At 33.0% G+C, this 21,974-nt stretch overlaps 3 protein-coding genes across 6 annotated transcripts; 1 reads left to right on the top strand and 2 right to left on the bottom strand.

Moving 5' to 3' along the window:
- Positions 1–256: 256 nt before the first annotated feature.
- LOC140667806 (chymotrypsin-2-like) lies at positions 257–5,553 on the bottom strand. 2 transcript variants are annotated; one of them, XM_072896068.1, is made up of 6 exons: positions 5,262–5,553; positions 4,882–5,054; positions 3,688–3,761; positions 3,195–3,508; positions 1,688–1,942; positions 257–1,225 (listed from the first exon to the last, which is right to left on the bottom strand). In XM_072896068.1, exons 3-6 carry the CDS (start codon positions 3,749–3,751, stop codon positions 1,037–1,039), a joined length of 822 nt encoding a protein of 273 aa, XP_072752169.1. In that variant the 5' UTR covers positions 3,752–3,761; positions 4,882–5,054; positions 5,262–5,553; the 3' UTR covers positions 257–1,036. The 2 variants fall into 2 exon arrangements, with proteins under 2 accessions (XP_072752169.1, XP_072752170.1); XM_072896069.1 differs by lacking the exon at positions 4,882–5,054.
- Positions 5,554–5,718: 165 nt separating this feature from the next.
- On the top strand, positions 5,719–11,034 carry LOC140667791 (uncharacterized). Of its 3 annotated transcripts, none has more exons than XM_072896048.1 (4): positions 5,719–6,039; positions 6,447–6,524; positions 6,610–6,759; positions 6,839–11,034. In XM_072896048.1, exons 2-4 carry the CDS (start codon positions 6,462–6,464, stop codon positions 8,348–8,350), a joined length of 1,725 nt encoding a protein of 574 aa, XP_072752149.1. In that variant the 5' UTR covers positions 5,719–6,039; positions 6,447–6,461; the 3' UTR covers positions 8,351–11,034. The 3 variants fall into 3 exon arrangements, with proteins under 3 accessions (XP_072752149.1, XP_072752151.1, XP_072752150.1); XM_072896050.1 differs by having other exon boundaries at positions 6,447–6,553; XM_072896049.1 differs by lacking the exon at positions 6,447–6,524 and having other exon boundaries at positions 5,720–6,039.
- Positions 11,035–11,118: 84 nt separating this feature from the next.
- Positions 11,119–19,918, bottom strand: LOC140667786 (uncharacterized). Its single transcript, XM_072896034.1, has 10 exons — positions 19,760–19,918; positions 18,965–19,000; positions 17,091–18,233; positions 16,378–16,560; positions 14,064–16,184; positions 13,814–13,882; positions 12,932–13,411; positions 12,629–12,841; positions 11,399–11,536; positions 11,119–11,240 (listed from the first exon to the last, which is right to left on the bottom strand). The coding sequence occupies exons 1-10, from the start codon at positions 19,839–19,841 to the stop codon at positions 11,203–11,205; spliced, it is 4,503 nt and encodes a 1,500-aa protein (XP_072752135.1). The 5' UTR covers positions 19,842–19,918; the 3' UTR covers positions 11,119–11,202.
- Between the last annotated feature and the right edge of the window lie 2,056 nt (positions 19,919–21,974).

Here is a 21,974-nt window from a genome sequence, read left to right as displayed (position 1 = left end):
CTAGAGATTTTAAATTATTTGTATTTTTACACAATTTCGTGAAATATTTTTCATATTTTTCAGATATGTATGTAAGAAAGTAAAAATCTCCTTAAAAATTCTAACTTTGCTTTGTTTAAATGAAATATTAAGAAATTAAAAACTTACATATATATAAGAACAAATTATTAATTAAGTATTATTATTTAAGTACATGCAATATATATTGTATATATATATATATATATATATATATATATATATATGTATAAACCATGCACATAAGAAAAAGAGACATTGAAAAATATTTAAAACAAAATAACTAAATTAGAGGCTCTAAATATTATTGAATAATACATTAAGGAAATAGGCAATAAAGAGCCAATGTAGATGTAGAGCGTAAAGTATTTTCAACCAATGATTCAGTTTATGCTTTATTAGTAATCCATATGTTTCAGACTCCTTTCGAGCCTTCTTCAGTGACTTTATAAAACAATAAAACAAACTTATAAGAAAAGAAATAAAATGAAAAGCTGACAACCGATTAATATATCTACATTGTACATATATGTACATTAAATGGGTATTACTTGACATATCTCAACCGATCCTTCATAAACGTCTAAAATAAGAAGCCTCCTAAACGGTGCACATAGTGTAAGGAGAGATGCACTAATCAGACAAAAAACATATTTACCTAAACTGTCAACCAACTAAAATGTAAAATTTATAAAACAGAGGCAACTCACTCAGACGTAGAAGAACAGCAGAAATAAGATGAACAACCGTCATACAAATGATAAAATTTGTAACATTAATTGGAATAAACAATCAATGTCAAGAAAACATAACAGCGAAAATATTTGCTTCCAATGGTCCAAAGACATATACCAAAACAAAATCATATCTTATTGTTAGATAGATTATTAACAAACAAGACTCTTTATTGCTTATTTATTTCCTTAATGTATTACTCACAATCAGTGAAAAATATTTTTTTTCTTTAAAAGAACATTTTCAAAAATGTTTATTATATAATCAAATTAATTATATTTTACTATTTTACTAGATTACTTTGATTTATTGTTTGATCGTACTGATCAAGATCTAGCATCGCTTGCGCAATAAAATCCGTGAAGTCGCTAATTCTAGTAAAAACATCAGGAAAACCAATTGCGCATGGTTTCGTCCACGAGAATATACCTATTAATATGTTGTTGTATACTAATGGATCACCACTGTCACCCTGCGAATATAATGCAAATAACATTTTCTTTCACAATCGACAATAAAAAATCACAATTTAAAAAACAAGTTTTTACTTAAAAAATTGCATAGCATCAAACTTCTATCAAAAAATAGTTTACGCAAAAAATTAACTAAGAATTCTATTTTTTAAGTAAATTTATAATTAAAAATTACAATATCTATTAAATTTTTCAGATTTTTCGAAATTTTTGTAAATGATAATTCGTGAACGATAGGAACACATTTTTATTATATTTGAATCTTTCGATGCAACAAAATTAAAGATAAAGAACTTTAAACATGTCAAAATTATTTATACACGTTCAGAAATAATACTATTAATAAATGATTAAAATAGTTTGATAAAGGTGTAAAAAGGATCAAGTTTCCGGCGTCCACAAGAAAATCAACTTTCGTGCAAAGTTTAATAATTTCAAAAATAATTTCTTCGCACGTTTACCTTACAGGCACCGACACCTTTCCCCTCCAATGTGCAAATTTGCGAATTAAAAATAGTAGTGTTTTTGTAGTGCTCTTGACACACTTCATTATCGATAATCGACACCGAAAGCTTCCGCAAATTTTGTGACAACCAACCGAACGGATGAGTTCTGCCCCACCCGCTAACAATGGCACGTTCTCCGATAGTTGTGTTACAAGTTGCCAAGGAAATTGGCTCAACATGAGAAAATGATAGGTGAACTTTCTTAGCAAGCTGAAAGCATCAGTCACTTTTACTTAAGCGTCTGCGTCATTTTATACAATATAAATATATATATGTGTGTGTGTGTGTGTGTGTGTGTAAAACGGAGTTTGTTTCTGATAAGAGTTGTCAAATCTCTTTCATAATCTTATCACTTGTTAACGATAGTTTTAATTTAACTGTACTGTGTGTCCCAATAATTAAAAAAATTACTGTAATACTTATTTCTCAATTTTTTAAAGGCATTTACTGTATTGGATATTTTACACTTTATTATTCGCATATCGCATCAAATATTATTTGTAAAACTGTTACAATAATAACATTTCTTAATAAAATAATACGTCACAATAAATATGTATATAATAATATATAAAACTTTCAACAGAAATCAATCTCAAAATTTTGAAATATATTGCTGTGATTCATTGAAAAATAATAAAAATTGTAAATAATTAAAAAAAAATCTGCAAAAAAATGTATATCAGATTAACAAATTAAAATGATTAATTAATAATAATATTAAGACTTATTATTAATTAATCATTTTAATTTATTAATCTGATATACATTTTTTTGCAGATTTTTTTTAATTATTTACAATTTTTATTATTTTTCAATGAATCATAGCAATATATTTCAAAATTTCGAGATTGATTTCTATTGAAAGTTTTATATATTATTATATACATATTTATTGTGACGTATTATTTTATTGAGAAACGTTATTATTGTAACAGTTTTACAAATAATATTTGATGCGATATGCGAATAATAAAGTGTAAAATATTCAATACAGTAAATGCCTTTAAAAAATTCAGAATTCTACAAAATAAATTATCAACATATTTTTCAGTTAATTTCATAGTTAATCTTTTTAGATACTTGTTCGAAATAAATATAATTCAATTTACAAAGTAAAACCCGTACTTAGATATAACAATTGTTACGTATATTGATTAAATCAAATAAATACTAAATAAATAGTAGATTTATGCTACAAGTTAACTTAACACAAAATAAATAATAATACTTTCTAAAAAGTGCCCATTATTAATGTGATTTATATTATATTAGCTATGTTATTAAACAAATATTTCTAACAAAATAATGCTAATAATATAAAAAAAATGTTTTAAAAATCTTAAATCATACCTTTTTAGAAATATATTATAATATAATCAAATCAGTAAGAATTTACGCTGAAAACGTATGGTGTTTTCATCTTTTCTCTCGATTTTAATTTATATAAAAAAAAGCTCACCATAATTACGACTAGATCGGCTATCCAAGAGCTGTCAGGCCCGTATACATAATCAGGGTGGCATTTGACACTCTTGACGGCATACGTTTCGCCCTTTTTGAAATCAACGCTTCCAATGCGTACCCCGAATTCCTCAGTAGGCTCGTCTATCAGGCCGCATACGCAATGCGCCGCGCTCAAAACGTATCTGTCATTAATAAGCACACCGCTGCAGATGTGCACGTTGTAGTATCTTAAGGATACCTGATAAGGAAACTCGGATTCCCCGGCGGCTACTCCGCCGATTAGACGTCGTACACGATGTGCTCCTACTCCTGGGATTCGGGAAATGATTCGCACGACATATTTATTTTATTAGAGAAATAAAAGATTATTTATATCCGTTTATATCTTTGCTTTTAATTTTTTGTATCGCAGTAAAAATATTCGTGCTAAAAATAAGTGTGCTATCTTTTTCTCCACAGATTGATAGTAGATTTACGTTCTCACTTACCAAAGCTGATAACGTCCAATATTAAAGTAATTAATAAACACAGGACGATGGGGTTCATCATCATTTTTTAGACGCTGTGAAAGAACAAAAAAATATTGTCAACAATAAAAATAATTTTTGCAAAATTTTTATACGATTCTCGGCCTCTTGAATCGCATCTAATTTAACTGAAGCTAATTTAATATGAAATAATCCAATCAATTATATATTATTTCTATTTCAGATACGTTTAATGCATCAGTGTATTTAATGTTCAATTAATTTTTTTATTATCATCATACGCAATTTTTATTTACGCTAAAAATAAAATATCATAAATTCATATTGGATATGTATAAGATTCGTGTTATAATTCATTTTTTTCCATTGTCGAAATTATAACCTGTCTGTGTATTACAAAGAAAAATTCCTCCATTATACATATATATACGAATTATTACTTCGAGTCTCGCGTGTATCATCGCAAATAACTGTACTATACTTACTCATGCCAACAATCTCATGTATCAAACAGTCTACAATTACGTTAACGTATTCATTTAATGGGTTTAGTTAGAAGGAAAATTCATAGAAACATTGATATTGTCATTTAGTTCACTAAAATACAAGCAATTTAGCTTAAAAGAAGATAATGTAATAAAATAATTTTAGTAAGTGCAAAGTAAGTCTGGAATTATTAAAAAATTTTATAATCTTGGGTATATATAACGTTATTTAAATGAACATTCTTCCAAAAGTATAATACAATTTAAATTGATGAAAGATTCTATAAGAATTATTTATCACCCGAGATAAAGTTCACTATCATTGATAAAGAAATGACCAAAATGTTTGCTTATATCAGAAAAGAAATATTCCGTCTAAGATTAATAAATAATTATACATTTTATTATCTTTTTCTGTCATATTTGATAGTTGCGTCATATGACGAAATAGTGGAAAGATATTTTATTTTATATATATAAAACAACTGTATGTGTGATAGCTAAAGATAGTAAATAGATAACACGACTACGAATTATGACGGAACAAGATCGATGAGAATTTAAATCGCACAATTATTTATATAAGTTAATAATTGTGGGATCTATTTCGTTATCTTATAACGAGAATTGTTTTACATTTTATGAGAGATTAATTGTCCATATATAATATGTCTATATAATCGATTGTAAAAGTAAAATTATACGGTACCAATTATTTTTCCTCTCATTCAATGGATTCATTCATGGATTCAATATTCAATACCAGAGTCACAATATACAATGCATTGATAAAAGAGAGCAGAAAGAATTTTAAATTAAAGTCAGCTGATTTTCCCTTTCGTTTCTCGACTCGCATCAAAAATTTCTCGCGCGATCAAAGATCTATCCAAGAAATATAAATAATAAAATTATTAAAAAAATGAAAATATTTTTATTTATATCATTAATTTCAAAAATTAATATTTCATATTAAACTACAATACTTAAATATAAAAATTTATAAAAAAAATTAATCAAACAGAGTGACACTTCTCGCATTTTACAACATTATTTTAAAAAATACTCTCGACATGTTTCTATCACTCTTACCTGACAGAAATGTCAATTTTCAGCGGAGCCTAACACCTTCTTCCAGTCCGTCCTCCTGGATATGAGGCAAGACAATGACGAATCACTGAAGACACCTGCTTCGAGAGAGAGAGCATTTATGGATGGCTGTAATAATTGTCACGCGTGCGTATATAAACATATATAATATAAAGGTGCGCACAGCGCCCTTGTGACGACGTGTGCGTACGCGCCGCGCGTGACGTATGTCGTACATGCACACGTGCACACATACATGACGTATGACGCCATGATACGTGCGCGCACACACACACACACACACACACACACACACACACACACACACACACACACACACACACACACACACACACACACACACACACACACACACACACACACACACACACACACACACACACACACACACACACACACACACACACACATGAAGCACGTATATAGGCACGTACGCACGCACGCGCGCGAGCGCGCGCGTTTGTACGACACATTATCCGCCGTATCTGTTCTGTACGCCAACGCGTAGGTAGTGCATCCCGTCGTCGACTTCCCTGGCCTTTGGCACATTCGCCATCTGCGGAGAATTCCCGATATCCAGGAGGGAAACGACTCGCCCGCGCGCTCGAGATCGAGAAATAATTATATTGTCCGGAGCGACGCGACGCGCGTGAAACAGGTTGAAAGGAACGGAAAGGCTCTCTCTCTCTTTCTCGACACACGCACAGACACCGCAACCTATATTTTTGTACCTCCATGAAAGGGCCATGTAACCTATGTCGTGAGTATCGACGAACGATCGGCTCGTCCTGTCCGACCCGGCGCGGCAACAGGTTCGCGATTCCTAGTGCGAGGCCTAACCTCTGGCCTTCGGATGTGACTTGCGGTCACACGGACCGAAAGAGTCACCAGGTGACGTCGCGTTTCGAACCTGTTACCGCGTTTGAGGTTATGAGAGGAGATACGGTTCTTTTTTTTTTTTTTAATATTAATATTATTATTATTATTGTTATTATTATGATTATGATTATTATGTAAAATTTCTGGCTGCACCCATCGTGTACAACGCTTTTTCCTTGTCTCTTTTTATCCGGGATTTGTTTTTTCTTTTTGGAATATAACTTCGTCTTGATCTACTTTCGTGGTACAATGTACATACGTAAGCGAATAAATTGATTTCACTTTCAGAGTGAAGTGTAACAAATGGAAGGTTTTAAGGTGAAAGATGAACCGATGGATGCATTAGCCATAGACAGTCAGGTTATGGTAAACCATTTGTATGAAAACGGCAGCAGGTATATAACATACCGCTGGCGTTGTCCAGAGAGTCTAACGTAACGATTACTTTAAGGATGAGAACATTGTGAGCGTCGTGCTTAAGGAGGAACCTGGTGACAGATTTGATCCCGACTACATGGAGGATATTTGCTCCGGCACTTTCGAGAAGGGCACTTTATTCCTGCCTATCGAAAACAATGAGGTGGATTTCTCCAACGAGATGGTAAATATATAATTGTAGTCACTAATTTGTTATTCACGAGTTACGCTTACTTTTCTAAATACTATGTAAATTCTTGCAGGTAAAGTTAGAGTTGGAAGGAGAATCTACTAGCCACCAGAATTGGGCAGCGCAAATAGCGAGTGCAAATTTGTGTGACAAGGAGGATGGTGTGATGCAACGATGTTTGGCTAATACAAATTTTATACAAACACAGGACCCTGATAAGCATGGATTCTGTCAAAATGGTCAGCAGACGAAATTTTATAAAATACAATGCTCAATTTGCAAGAAATGGTTTCTGAACAATGATTCCATGGTGACGCACCTGAGAATGCACTGTAGCGGAAATCAATGTGAGGTTTGCCAGCAAAGTTTTTCTGACAACTCTAGCCTGCACGCCCACATGTTAACACACGTTGGAATGAGTCCGTTGGAATGTCACATCTGCCAAAAGAGATTCGCATACAAGTGGAGCTTGAGAAGTCACATGCAATTACACGTATTGGACAAACCGTACGATTGTGACGCGCTGCAGCAGGCTTTCATGAAGCGAGCGGGCTTAAACGATCAAATGATGGACGAGAGATACTTTGAATGTGACGTATGTCACATGACGTTCAAGGAGAAACTCAATTTAAATCGACACATGTCCAGTCACGCGACGGACAGGCCCTACAAATGCGCGGTCTGCTTCGAGGCGTTTAAGGAGAAGGCAAAACTGAACATGCATCTGCCGCTTCACGCGGTGAACAAACATTTCAAATGCACGCTCTGTCATAGATCCTTCGCTCAGAAAACGGCGCTCAGCAATCACATGCTGGCTCACAGTGGCGAGAAACCGCACGCCTGTAACATCTGCGAGAAAACGTACAAAAGGAAATCGGAATTGATCAGGCATACCATGGTACATACCGGTGAGAGACCTTACGAGTGCAAGGAATGCCTGATGACCTTCCGCGAGAAGGCCAAATTAAATTCGCACATGCTCGTTCACACAGGCGAGAAGCCGCACGAGTGTCAGATCTGTCACAAGGCGTGCGCGCGAAAATCGGATCTGAACAGTCACATGCTAATCCACACCGGCGGTCAGTACGACTGCAAGGTCTGCGACAAGATCTTCACGAGGAAGTCGGATCTGAACAGACACACCCTGATACACACCGGCGAGAAGCCGTTCGCGTGCAATATGTGCGACATGGCGTTCCGGGAGAAGACGAGATTGAATTCGCACATGCTTTTACATACGGGCGACAAGCGGCACGCCTGTCACATCTGCCAGAAGACGTTCAAGGAGAAATCGTCGTTGAGGAAACACATGTTAAGTCACACCGGCGACCGACCGTACGAGTGCTACGTGTGTCACAAGGCCTTCACGCAGAAAACTACTTTGAACAGCCACATTTTGGTCCATGCTGGCGAGAGACCCTTCGATTGTAGTACTTGTCAGAAAATATTCAAGGACAAAGCAGCGCTGAAAAAGCACCTGTTGATGCACGTTAACGAGAAAACACACGAATGTCTTATTTGTATGAAGAAGTTCACTCATAAAGCAGCATTAAATAGTCACCTATCCACGAATCACATATCCTAACTACACGGATCTAGTCTATTACGGCTTTCTGTTTCTTTACATTGAGCACCGTACGTTTGTAGTTGTATAGCATATTTCCATGATTACATTTACCTGTATCTCTGTTTTATATGCCAATAGGTCCGATAAAGTCGTATTTTTTCCTGTGTATGGAGAAATAATAAATTAATTTCTAAGTAATATCTCTGACCAATACTACATACACATTTTACGCTCCTACCTGAAAGATGAGTGAAATCTTCTAGAACGTTTATAATGTATTAAATTACATGTATTAAATGTAATCCGAAAACGGATATATAAAACAAATATCTTTTTCTTTTTTTCAAAAATTGAAAATTTTAATAATTTTTTTAGAAAAAGGAAGAAATAAAATACGAATCGACCGTGCAGATGGAAATATGATACAAAAAAATATGCCTATATAATCGTAGAAAGACACATCAAACACGAAAATATCTTTTTCTAAATTTTTTTCAATCTGTGAAACTGAAATTACTACTAGTTTAAAAGTTTAGAGTATCTTTTACAATTAGTAATATTCATTACTGCTTATTTTATATTAATAGCATCACATTTTTCGTATCTTTTAGATCGAAAAAAATTTGGAAAAAGTTGAAATATTTTTATATTACATTTGATATATGCTTTTTTATTTATATACAATAGATATCTTTTTGCATCATATTTTCATCTACGCATTCAATTTGTATCTTATTTTTTTCCTTTTTCTAGAAAAATAACTAAAATTATCAATTTTTAAAAAAAATTAGATATTCAATGTATTAAATGTGGAATAACAGTGATGAACTAAATTTTTTATAAAATAAATTGTATTATATAATATTAAAGAATAATTATTATATCATCTCATATATTCGAAAAAGATAAGGACAACAAGTATCACAGATAGAAATAACATTGCATATCATTTATTTGATCCATATTTTAAGAGACATGATCAATATTATTATATTTAGATAGACCGATAACATATTTGTTTAGATAGATAATTAACTGGGTCTGTTCATGTTTCTTGATAGAGAGTTGAAGATCCTGACTACCCTGAAATATACAATGAAATTATTGTACATGTATATATATATATAATCTGAAATTATTTCTTTTTTCTTACACAAGATACATTTATTAAATTAAAAATTGAAGAAACAATTGAAATTATTGAGCATAGAATTATCAGATGATAATTATATTGATATTAGCTAATTGTAAAAAAAATTGCAATATTTTTAATATATATATTTTTATGAAAACTTTTTGCTTCAAACATCAAACTGCGATTGTTTATACGTGAACGGTGATAAGTAAAACGTCTCTATTCAAACATTTTGATAATAAGTTTAATTATAATCACACACAGAAATTTAAAAATCAAGAATTTTCTTTTTGTACTACTTTTATTTTGTAAAAAATTTTATACTAATCTCAAGCAAAAGTCGCGCAAACGACTCTAAACATTTTAATACATACATTGGTAACCAGTAGAAAATCCCCCTCTATTGTAGTTTTCACCACTATAGGGTCTATATCTATTATCCTGGTTTCTTTGAAGTTGGCCTCTATTTATATTACCTCTCATAGGCATTTCATTCCCAGGCGATATCAGTACATCTAGGACTTGTGTAATTAAAATAAATTAAAAATTTATTATACACTATTAAAATGTCCAACTTATAAAATTCACAATATAAACACAAATGATACAAGTTAAAATTTGATATAACATATCAAAAAGAAAGACCTGGATTCTCTCTTAATTGAATTAAAAATTGAATCAGTTTTAAATATTATATTTAACTACTAATGCATATCAAGCATCTTGAAATATGAGATAAAATTGAAATATAAAAGATAATTGTAATTTATACATAATATATAATATTTCAAACAAATAGCGAAGGTTTACCAAAAGCACAAGTTTCATTATTTAACAAATCGTGCGAAATTATATAAAATAAATAAATATTATAATGGTTACCAATAAATATAATAAACAAGGCTTACATTGCGCGTTATACAGTTGAATCAATAATATTAATACGATTGAAATTAGTATAATCTTCATGATGATTGTAACAGAGGATTCTTTCTAGCAGACTCACGACAAGCCTTAAAAACGACTAATCCTATACGCATCTAACAGATCTTTTTATATATTACTTAATGATCTATAATTACTTGGGTGTTATAAGAATATTTACGAATAATAACTCTTTTTATACATACCTGGTGGACAATATATTGTTTATTCATAAATTCGAAATTTTAACCAAGTATCATTGCTTGTGCTTTGGAATTTAGATTCTTTATTTTGTATCGCTCGAATAATATATTTAACTAGAAATATATTTCGCTTAAAACAAAATTAATATCTTAAAAATAATATTAATTAATATCTTTTTTAACAGGCCATCCTATAGAGTTATCATGGAATAATACTACAAATTGATATGTATAGTCAATTATCGATCATAACGGGTAATTAGTGTTTACGTAAACAATTATTCGCGTGATTCTTCGAAGTCTGTTTATTCATCGCCAATCAAAGAAAAAATGTACAAATAGACATGTAAACATAAATGAAAAAATTTCCTAGCGGAAAAATTCTATTCATCATCGTATATCGCAACGAATGCAATATTATATATATATATATATATATATATATATATATATATATATATATATATACAGATATAAGAAAAATCAAGAAAATATTTTATAATTATTAAGTAACAAGACATCAACTAAATGTATATTATATTTTACAATTAGAATTATATTGTCAACATATCTGTGCATTTATTCCATTTTGCATCTTCTGATTGAAATTAACCCTTTACGTCCATAGGATAATGCCCTGACCAGCCTGTAATGACATAATATTTTAATATTATTTCTATTATGACTATTATGTTTCTAATAAAATATTATGCTACAGTTTATATATGCATATATATATATATATATAAACTAAAATTTATATATTTTATACATTTAAAAGATAAGAATAATCCTAAAACTTACTTCTAGCACTACTACTACTACTGGAAAAGGCACTACTGGAAGACCAAGACTCCTCATGATGATGAGATTCGCCTTGGTTTTGCGTTTCACTGGAAGGCCAACTTCCGCTATGATCTTGGCTAAAATGACTGCCGGATCCTGAGAACAAAGTTGTGCAATGAATTTATTTATTTGATTTTGATTACAGACTTCAGCAGAATCTTGTTTTTAAGACATGTTGCAGTTTGGCTTAAAGCGAATTAATTTCATTTGAAAATATTTCGCATATTATAAATATTGTGCGAATATCATCTCTTTTTAGTACAACATGTTGATGACATTTATTCCAATTGTGTGATAATAGATAAGAGGTACGTTGAAAAACATCTTTCATTGCTATCACAGATAAATACGATAAGTTAATTACTGGTGGTATAGATTGTATAATAGTTTTCATAGTCGAAGAACGGAAACGGATATCTGGCGCTTACTATTAATTCAAATGCCTCCTTCTCTTATTTGATTTATGCATCATTGTACGATAGATCGCATTAATCACATGTGTATTTCCAATCTCTTGTATGCAACCGCGATTGACCTTGAAGCATTTCCGACTATAAACAAGATACACTGTTGTCTCTCTTGCTTCGTTTCAAAAAAACGTGGACAAAAAAATGTTTTGTTTAAGCGATGAAGTTAAATTAGCCGTGGGAAAACTTGAGTACCATTCATAAAACTTCATTCATATGATCCACTTGACGAGAAGATATAAACGTCGAGAAATTATGAACGCATCGTTGATTTGATGTATAATTGCCACACATTCTCTCAAATCATACGTTTTGATCTCTGCCTAGAACTCTACGGTTTGTTAACGCAACGTTGATTATCTAACAATAAGTATATTTGATCAGTGTCAAGTTATTATTTTTGATAAGTTTTATCACTTGTCAATATTATTACATGCAACTTTCATAATTAATAATGTTCTTACAAAACTAAATAAATCTTGGAAAATTTGTTGTAACTTTCAGATGATTGCAAGAAAGATTGTACACTAAATCGTTATATTCTCATAAATTAAAAAATATATTATTAATCTTTTTTTTCAAAATAATAATGTTCTTTTCCTAAACAAATTGCATCTTTAGATTGTTCCAAGAATGTGTACATTAGATAATATATATTTTTATATAAGAAAGACAATATGTGCATACAATTATTTATTACGTTTATACGTAAGGAACGAACCTGCTGTTTGGGGAATATGTAAAGGTTTAGCATGGGCAAAGCTGGAAGCTTGAGCATTGCTAAAAGCTCCAGGGTAAGCTCCACCAAAAGATCCTGCCGATGCGGAAGAACCTGCACCGAGCTGACCGGGATTTATTCCAGTTCCAGGATTACCGGGAACACTGCCGACGTTTCCTGAACTTCCACTAACGGCTCCGACACCTCCACCAATCCCTGCAAACACATCTCCCGGATGCTCACCGCTGTTCGTAGGTTTGTAGCTTCCGCTACTAGACGTTCCGCAACCAAAAATACCCAACTTACATTGTAACGGATCGACACCGTGAGGATTTCCGCCTGTAGGATAAACTCCACCACTATTTTCCTGCTGTGGCGAAACTCCATGACCAGAACCACCTTTTACACCACCGCTCTCTGACGTTCGGAATGCAGGGTATCTGTTAGACTGTCCACCAGCGAAGGATGGCTGGCTTGAGCCGCTGTTTCCACTTCCGAAAAAGGGATTGTATCCTTCAGGTTTCCTTCCTCCCAGTGGAATTACACCTTCGTTAGGATTAACGTCGTTATCATTTTTTTTCTTGTGAACAGCTAGGAAAGGATTCCCTTGGCCGATAGGCTTTGTATTTCCTTCACCATGAGGAATCACATTTTTGTCGTTATTAACATTACTATAGTCAGGTTTAGCAGTGCTCCAACCGGAATCAAGGAATGGATTTCCCTGCCCGATCGGTTTAACTGTAGTTCCGCTATTCCAGGGATGTGAAACGCCGCTTGGAGTACCGTCTTAAAAATAGAGAAAAATATTTAATATCCAATATTTTAATATTTATTTTATATATATATATATTATATATATTATATATTAAAAAATTAACTCGATACTTGGAAGAATTGCTTTAATATTATTTTGAGTTATCTCATAATTTTACTTTGGTTAAAGTTAACAATTTTATTAAACTATATATTTTTATATAAGTTTCATATAAGAATCAAATTTAAATCTTTATATTAAAAATTAAAAATTAAACATTTTTATGAGATAATTGCAAAAAAAATTTATTGCAGTAAAAATTTTCCTATATTTTTTTACTTATAAATGTTACAAAAATTAAAAACAAAATGTTATTTATAAATAATAAAAATAACATTTTAAAAAATTTGTCAATATACACTATCAAGACATACCTTTAGTTCCAAACAAAAACGGATTTTCAGAATTCCATTGTGCAGAATCTTCAGGTGTTACTCTTGCGCCTGTAATTGAAATTAAAATTAAGATTTAATTTATTCAATTGTTTTAAAAGTTATATATATATATCAGCGTGTGTATGTGTGTGTGCGTGAATAATAATCTCGTATTACATATTATTTAAGTATTTACACAATAGTTTAATAGTAATAAATTACTTTAAATAATTGAATAACACTTTGGTACCTTGATTACACGAACTGTCTCCAATTCTACATCCTATACTGGTTCCAGGATGAGCTCCGATGCCGTTAATAGGTGAAGTTGATCCATGTATATCCTCAATATTTGGAACATGACCATAGCCAGTTCCAAGGGGAGAATATATTTTATTAACACCGCTAGGACCATTTACAGTTTCAGGATGTTCGCTAGGCATAACTCCACTTCCGTCTCCAGGTTTTCTACTAGGCCAACTTCCGGTTCCGCTACCTGGTTGCCTAGTAGGCCATGTTGTATTAGCGTTTCCAGGCTGTGCTCTAGGCCAGGTATTACTTATTGTTCCAGAATGTCCACCAAATGTAGTTCCACTTCCAGGTTGATTGCTAGACCCAGTTTTACTTCCGCTTCCAGGTTGCTTGCTAGGCCAAGCACCAATTCCGGCATCAGGATGCGTGCCATGAGGAACAATTCCATAAGTAGGCCCGGTACTTCCAGGTGAACTCTTGACTCCGGAATAACCCGAAGTTCCTTCATATGTTGGCGTTGTTCCAACTATATAAGGAGTGCTGTGCGTACCATGGAATGTCCCGAATGCGTTTGCGTTAGCGTTCGCACTTGCGCTACTACTTGCTGCATGAAAACCATGTTTTAACCCTGTTCCGTTGTATGAACTGCCGAGCGATCCTGGAATGTTTGTTTGACCAAACGGAGACTTGGTTACGCTCGTTCCAGAATATCCGTTAAGCGAGGTTCCACTTCCAGGTTGTTTGCCAAGCCAAGGTTTATTATCAGATAAAGTTTCAGTTTCTTTACCAGGCTGTCTTCCAAATGTAATTCCACTTCCTATACCAGGTTGTTGGCCAGTTTTACTTGCGCTTCCAGGCTGCTTACCAGGCCAAGCACCAGTTCCGGCATCAGGATGCGTGCCATGAGGAGCAATTCCATAAGTAGATCCGGTACTTCCAGGTGGGTTGACTTCGGGATAACCCGAAGTACCTTTATGTGTTGGCGTTGTTCCAACTTTATAAGGAGTGCTGTGCGTACCATGAAATGTCCCGAATGCGTTTGCGTTAGCGTTCGCACTTGCGCTACTACTTACTGCATGAAAACCATGTTTTAACCCTGCTCCGCTGGATGAACTGCCGAGTGATCCTGGAATGTTTGTTTGACCAAACGGAGACTTGGTTACGCCCGTTCCAGGATGCCCATCAAGTGTGGTTCCACTTCCAAGTTTGCCAGACCAAGGTCTATTATTAGACGAAGTTTCATCTTCTTTACCAGGCTGTCTTCCAGATGTAATTCCACTTTCGATAGCAGGTTGCTTGCCAGGCCAAGCATCAGTTCCGGCATCAGGTTGTGTACCATGAGGAGCAATTCCATAAATAGGTCCAGGTGAACTCTTAACTCTAGGATAACTCGAAGCTTCTTCAGGTGATGGTGTTGTTCCAAATGTATAAGGAGTGCTGTATGTATTATGGAATGTCCCGAATGTGTGATGTGCACTAGCACTTGCGCTCGCACTTGCGCTCGCACTTGCGCTACTACTACTTGTTGCATGAAAACCGTGTTGTTTTAGCCCTGTTCCGCTGTATGAACTACCAAGTGATGTGGAACTTGGAATGTTTGTATAATCAAACGGAGATTTTGTTGTGCCGTCAAATCCAGTAGTAGAGTCAGGAAATCCTGCATTAGCACCTGAGATTCCTGGATTATGCCAAGTCCTTCCACCTGCAGGCTGACCGGTATTTAACCAGGGGTTGATTCCACTCGGTTTGGTGGTACTTGGATTATTATAAACGTCGCTTCCTGTCGGAAATCCTGGTAATTTTCCAGGATTGAATGTATTACCTTGAACTCCAGATGAACCAGAAGTACCAGATGAACTAATTCCTCCGGACGGTCTTTTGGTGTTCCCGAAAGTATTTGCTACATTCGATGGCCACGTATTTTCAGGTTTGTTATAATCAGAAACACTTCCTGGATCAGTGCCATCATTACTATTAGGATGAACTTGAATTATTCCACTATACGGCGTTTGAGTGTCTACTGGTTTATTAAAAAATGGATTTTTCTTCCCAAAATTAGATGTTCCGTCATGAAAGGTACTGCCAGATGTTGCGCTTGCTCCAGCGTAAGCATTAGTACCTGCACATACAATTACAGATAGATATCTAAAAAATTCTGAATTAATGGAAATTTTAATATTTCTAATATAATCATATAAAAAACAAATTATATCTAAAGTTATTGTATTTTTATTTTTTTATGTGGAAACAATACTATATTATTGTAAATAAACTAACAAAATGTTATTCTCATAAATATCATAAATACACACTTTGTACTCCATGTTGACCATAGGACCAATTCTGATTTCCCTTTGGACTTCCGAAACTATTTGGAGAAGATATACCCCTTCCTGTTTGTGGTACCACAGAAGAAATATCACTTGGAAATTCACTACCTTTTGTTTTATCAATATTGACAGGTGTTGCACCCAATTTGAAAGGATCTTGTTTGCCTAGTATAACATCAAAACATATTATTGTAGAAATATATAAATTTTGTTTTATTTTTTATAGATTTTTTTATATGTATGTTTATATATTTATGTATATTTATAATATCATATATGTGCATATATTTGTTTCAATTTTATTTTAATTTTTTAAAGGAGAAGGGTCAATAAGGATATTTTTTGATGTCCTTATTATTAACTCTCCTCCTTTACATTAGAATAATATAATGAAAAACTTTATGAAATTTAAAATAAGATTACTGTGTATAAAAACTTTACAAATAATATAGCGAGAATAAGAAAAATGACGTAATACATCGCATTGTAGTTTTTATTATCATAAAACGTATTATCGTGAAATAATATATATGTTTAAGATTCGCAACATATAAGTTTTCATTTTCGAAACTTTGATATGAGTATGTAAAAAAATGCACAAAATGATAATACTTTATTTTATGATAATTATTCCCCCCCCCCCTCTCTCTCTTTCTGAAAATAAAGAAAGCGTAATCAAGGACAATCAGATATACCGGTAGACGTGGTTCCATAATTTGGATTCCAAGGTTTACCACCGGATGGACCATTCCAGCTTTGTCCAGGTTTTGGCGTTGTGCCAAAGCTTGCGTCGTGTCCAGTACTCCAGTTCGGTATAGATTTCGGTGTGAAGCTTCCGGTAGGTCCACGGCCGTTGCTCCAGCCTGGCGCAGGTTTCTGCGATAAGTCTACCGGCGTATTATCAAATCCAGTGTTCAACTGTTGTTCCGGTCTCGGTGTATTTGCAGGTGCATTATCGTGTCCGGTATTCCAAGGTTTCCACGAAGACGACTGTCCGCCAGTTGGCGTTCCGGATCCAGTATCCCTACCTGCTCCAGGTTTTAGTGTTGTTATGAAATTTTCAGCGGGTTTAGAGATGCCCCATGTAGGCTTCGACGAGGAGACAAAACTACTCGGCGTAGTTCCTCTGTTCCAGTTCGGCCAAGAGCTCGATGCTGTAGGCAACGGTTTGCCGTACGCACCTACAACTGCACCTGCAGCTGCACCTGCAGCTGCACCTGCAATTGCGCCAGCATATCCGGGCTTTAATGTCGTATGAGTAAACGGAGTGTTCCAGCTAGATCCAGGTTTCGGTGTACTTCCGGTAGCAAAGCCAGTTGAGGCTGCGTGCCCGGTTGGCACTGAATAGTCGACACTGCCAAATTGACCAGAGGGTTTATTATCTTCAGGTCCGTCATCACCGTACACGACTGTGGGTCCAATCTTGTATACGGCGGGTGGATGCAATCCTGGTTTATGTTCTTTATTAAGTCCGCCCGCGCCATGATGACGTGTCCCGTCGGGCTTATATTGACCATACTCGCATTCATATCCGTCATACTCGTCTCCCTCCTCCTCGGGCTCGTCACGTTCCCAATAATCGTCATTTTCCCATTTGCATTCATTATTTTTACAATCCTTCTTATTATAACCATGATCTGAACCTTTTATTCGGTCACTGCCAACACCGTAGGATTTTGCATCGCGATTAGCATCGTTGTCATGAGATGAGCCAATATTGTCGTAGCTACGAATCCCCTTGTGTCCGTCATAGACTCCGGAAAAGTCCCTCGCTCCTCCAAATGCACCAGCATTACCTAACGCAGTTGCACCGGCTCCAGCGTAAGCACTGGCTGATGCTGCATATGAAAAACAAGTACCATTTTTAGTAATAATATACATATAGACATGTTTTTTAATTTACTAGATATCTTATTATCTGTTTTCTTGTTTTACTTCAAGTTTTACGACTTATAAACGGGAGTGACGTCGTGATTTGCGTTGTTATAATTTTGTTAATTAATTAAATAATTATAATAATTATTATTAATAAAATAATCTAATAATAATTTTATAATAATAATTTAAATAATAATATAATTATTATATTAATATTTTCATGTTAATTAAGCAATTATAATTTTCATATATATTTGATATACATTCACTCTTTGCTCGTCCATTGAAATATAAAATCTTAGGGTTGTTACGATAGGTAGCGAGGTTGAGAAATTGACATATCGATAAGGGAATAAGTCTGCAGAAAACATAAAACTGATCGAAAATTCCACGATAAATTCAATCTCGAAATTTTAAAGACAAAAGATGCAAAATATAGAGCAACTTGTTTTTAATAAAGAATATTTTACGTTAATAAAAAAAAAATAGTAATCTCTATAGATATATAACAATAATCCTCTATATGTATATATACATATTATATATATATATATATATATATATATATATATATATATATATATATATATATTATGACGCGGTCGTATGTGTGACAAGGACGGCCTTTAATATTATTTATAAAGATGATTTCACTATCGTGCACACATATAGAAAGGATTAATATACGTACCAAAGGCGCCACTACTGCCTCCATTTGCGCGTACACCTGAAATTTAAAACACATCATAAGATTTGTCACAGAAATTACAATCCAAAACTACAAATTAAAATTCTTAAATTCGATCAGAGACGAAATATATACTTCTAAATAGCTTGATTTATTGATTCCATCAAATATGTTTTTCAAACGATATAATTTCTTTAAAATAATATATACATAGCCAATTTTGAAAAAATAAATTAATAGTACATATTCTTTTCTATATATATATATATATATATATATACATATAAGAAAATATTTATAAGTGGAAAAAAATATATATAAAAAAATATATAAACTATATATATATATAGTTTATATTGTTTTTTATATATATTTTTTTCCACTTATAAATATTTTTTTTTTCTTTCAATCTTTGAATTTTCTCAATAAATATTAAAAAATGCAATTTTTAACATTAATATAATTTGTAATTATGTATAGAAAGATTAATAATTATAAATATTTATTACATCGTTCATACACTAGGACGCATTCAACCACTGGGACATTTATCTTACTCGATCAAAGACAGACTATTCAATTAAAATCCTATTTTCTAATCTATTTTTAAGATTTATTGAAATCAAAACAAATACTTTTGTTTCTCTATGTTCTTTAACTTTTAACAAAAGAAAAAAAACGAATCAAAAAAATTCCTTAACATAATAAAAGATAACAAGTGTAAAAGATCGACTTTTCCACATGACGATTTTTGAAAATATGATTTAGGACGATTAAATTATTCGTACGCGAAATTACCTGACCCGACGAAAAACGTGCATACGACGAGGATCACCGTCAGGGAGCACTTTAAACAGCCAACAGGCCGAATTTTGATCATCTCGGCGGAGGCCGGTTCGTGGATGTTGCTTTACCGGTTGCCTCGTGTACACTGCAGCACCAGTTGCCAAGAGCATCCTAAAAGATCGAATGCTCATACATATATATATAAGGATACCCCCAGCAGAGTGTGTGTGCGTGAAAGGGAATCTCAGACGCCGCGAGGCAAAGGCAGCATCCTCGCGGCAGCAGAGGTATACATACATTGTCGGACAATGAGTAATTATGTATATATTGTTGCCCATCATCGAAGCGAACGTGCGGCGATATAATAGAAGCATCACGACTGGTTTGATGAGACGGTCCTGAGCGAAGATGACAAGACTACGTCATCGTTCTTTAGGAGTTTCCCCGGAGGAGAGACTTCGATGCTCGTCACGTCAGACGTTTACACATCCTGTACAGGGTATGCGGCAAGATGGGAATGCAGATTTGCACGTTACCTGAGAAGAAGTGATCACGCGATTCTTATCCGGTTGCTGTAAAATATAAACAGTGATTTTGAGATAATAATGAAGTAATAATTAAATAAAGTGTTTGTTGACAGTAAAGATTAGTTACCTGACACGAACTTGCAATATATAATATATTCAAAATGACGAAATTTGTTTTTCCTTTTAAAGAGAATGATAAGACGTTTCTAACACTTTGACAAATAATGAATTTCAATAAGAGATCTCTATTTTTTAAATCTTAATATTAATCAAAATGCAGATTGTTTAAATTTTGAAAAATTTTCATATATCGAAATTTCATGCTGTTTATTATTAAATGACTCGTTAATGAACGTCTTAATGATAAGAAAAAAAATGACTATTTGTAAATAATATCACCGAGAAAAATATACTTTCAAATCTTCTCCCCAATAAAAATAAATCAATTTTTACAGTCTTTAATTTGCTTCATTAAATTGATTATTTGTTCAAATTGATTATTCTTTCAATTATGTTTGTTTTGCTAATGTTCGTTGAAATATTCATATTTAAATAGAAATCAATATTTATCTCGATCAGTAAAATTTATACTATTTTATCTCATAAAAGTTCTATGTATTTTTATATTAATTATTTACATCTTTATTTGTATATTAATTATTTATATTTTTATTTGTATCTTGTAACATTTAAATACCTATTATCTTTATCAGATATATAAATATACTCTAGTCTCGCGTATTAGAATATCCTGTGGGACAATAAAGAGACTGGTCTCGACAAGAGAAGACTGGTTTTTTTTTCGGCGAATCATTTACATCGAAATGCGTGTGTCAGAATTCTTCTCGCATTGTATACACCGCGAACTTCTGCGCAATACAAATATCGCAAAACTATGCGATCACTATGTGTGTATATCATGCTTGCGTATCATCATAATACAAGGCGAAACCTACGATTCATTGTGTAATAATAATACCCGTGATCGCGCGTATTTTTAGAAACGTTCGTGTGTTGTAATACATCATGCCTCCTCCTAAATACCGATATCCTGGATATAAAGTACGACGGTCGTATAACCAGAAAAGTGGATAGAGGATATATGAAAAAAAATCTCTTATCGATGCAGAAACATGCAGAAGATGTTATCTCCGAACGAAGATTTCTATTGACTCATTAGATCGCGTGCTGCATCCGCGTTAAAAAATTAATCACACGAACCACGAAATTCGCGATACCGGATGCGAGAGAACATTCTTTTACAGAATATGAATAATAAATCTTACAGAACGTAATAATTTCTGTTCAATAAAAATAAAATTATCATCGCGCACGTAATATGTTCTCTCTTTATCATTTTAGATTCCTTTGTTTTATTTACATATCAGTCCAGTAAAAAGTTGATATATTAAAAAATTCTAATGTATTAGGCACAAAAGTATAATCATTATTTTAAACATGTATTATGTGAATAATTTTTTTCTAACAAAATCATATATATATTTTATTCTTCTTAATTAAAATGCAAATAAAAATTTTTAACAGATGTCCATAGTGTAAATATTTACTGCCATTATGTCTATCAGGTATTATAATTAGATATTATAATTAGATTTTTGGTCAATAAAGATAGGTAGATATTTTACGAGTTAATTACAATATTATACCAAGATTTTACGATTGTTACCTACCTACTCATC

This window comes from Anoplolepis gracilipes, chromosome 7 (assembly GCF_047496725.1).
Source record: "Anoplolepis gracilipes chromosome 7, ASM4749672v1, whole genome shotgun sequence".
Classification (NCBI taxonomy): domain Eukaryota; kingdom Metazoa; phylum Arthropoda; class Insecta; order Hymenoptera; family Formicidae; genus Anoplolepis; species Anoplolepis gracilipes.
This window is presented reverse-complemented; position numbering and strand designations above follow the sequence as displayed.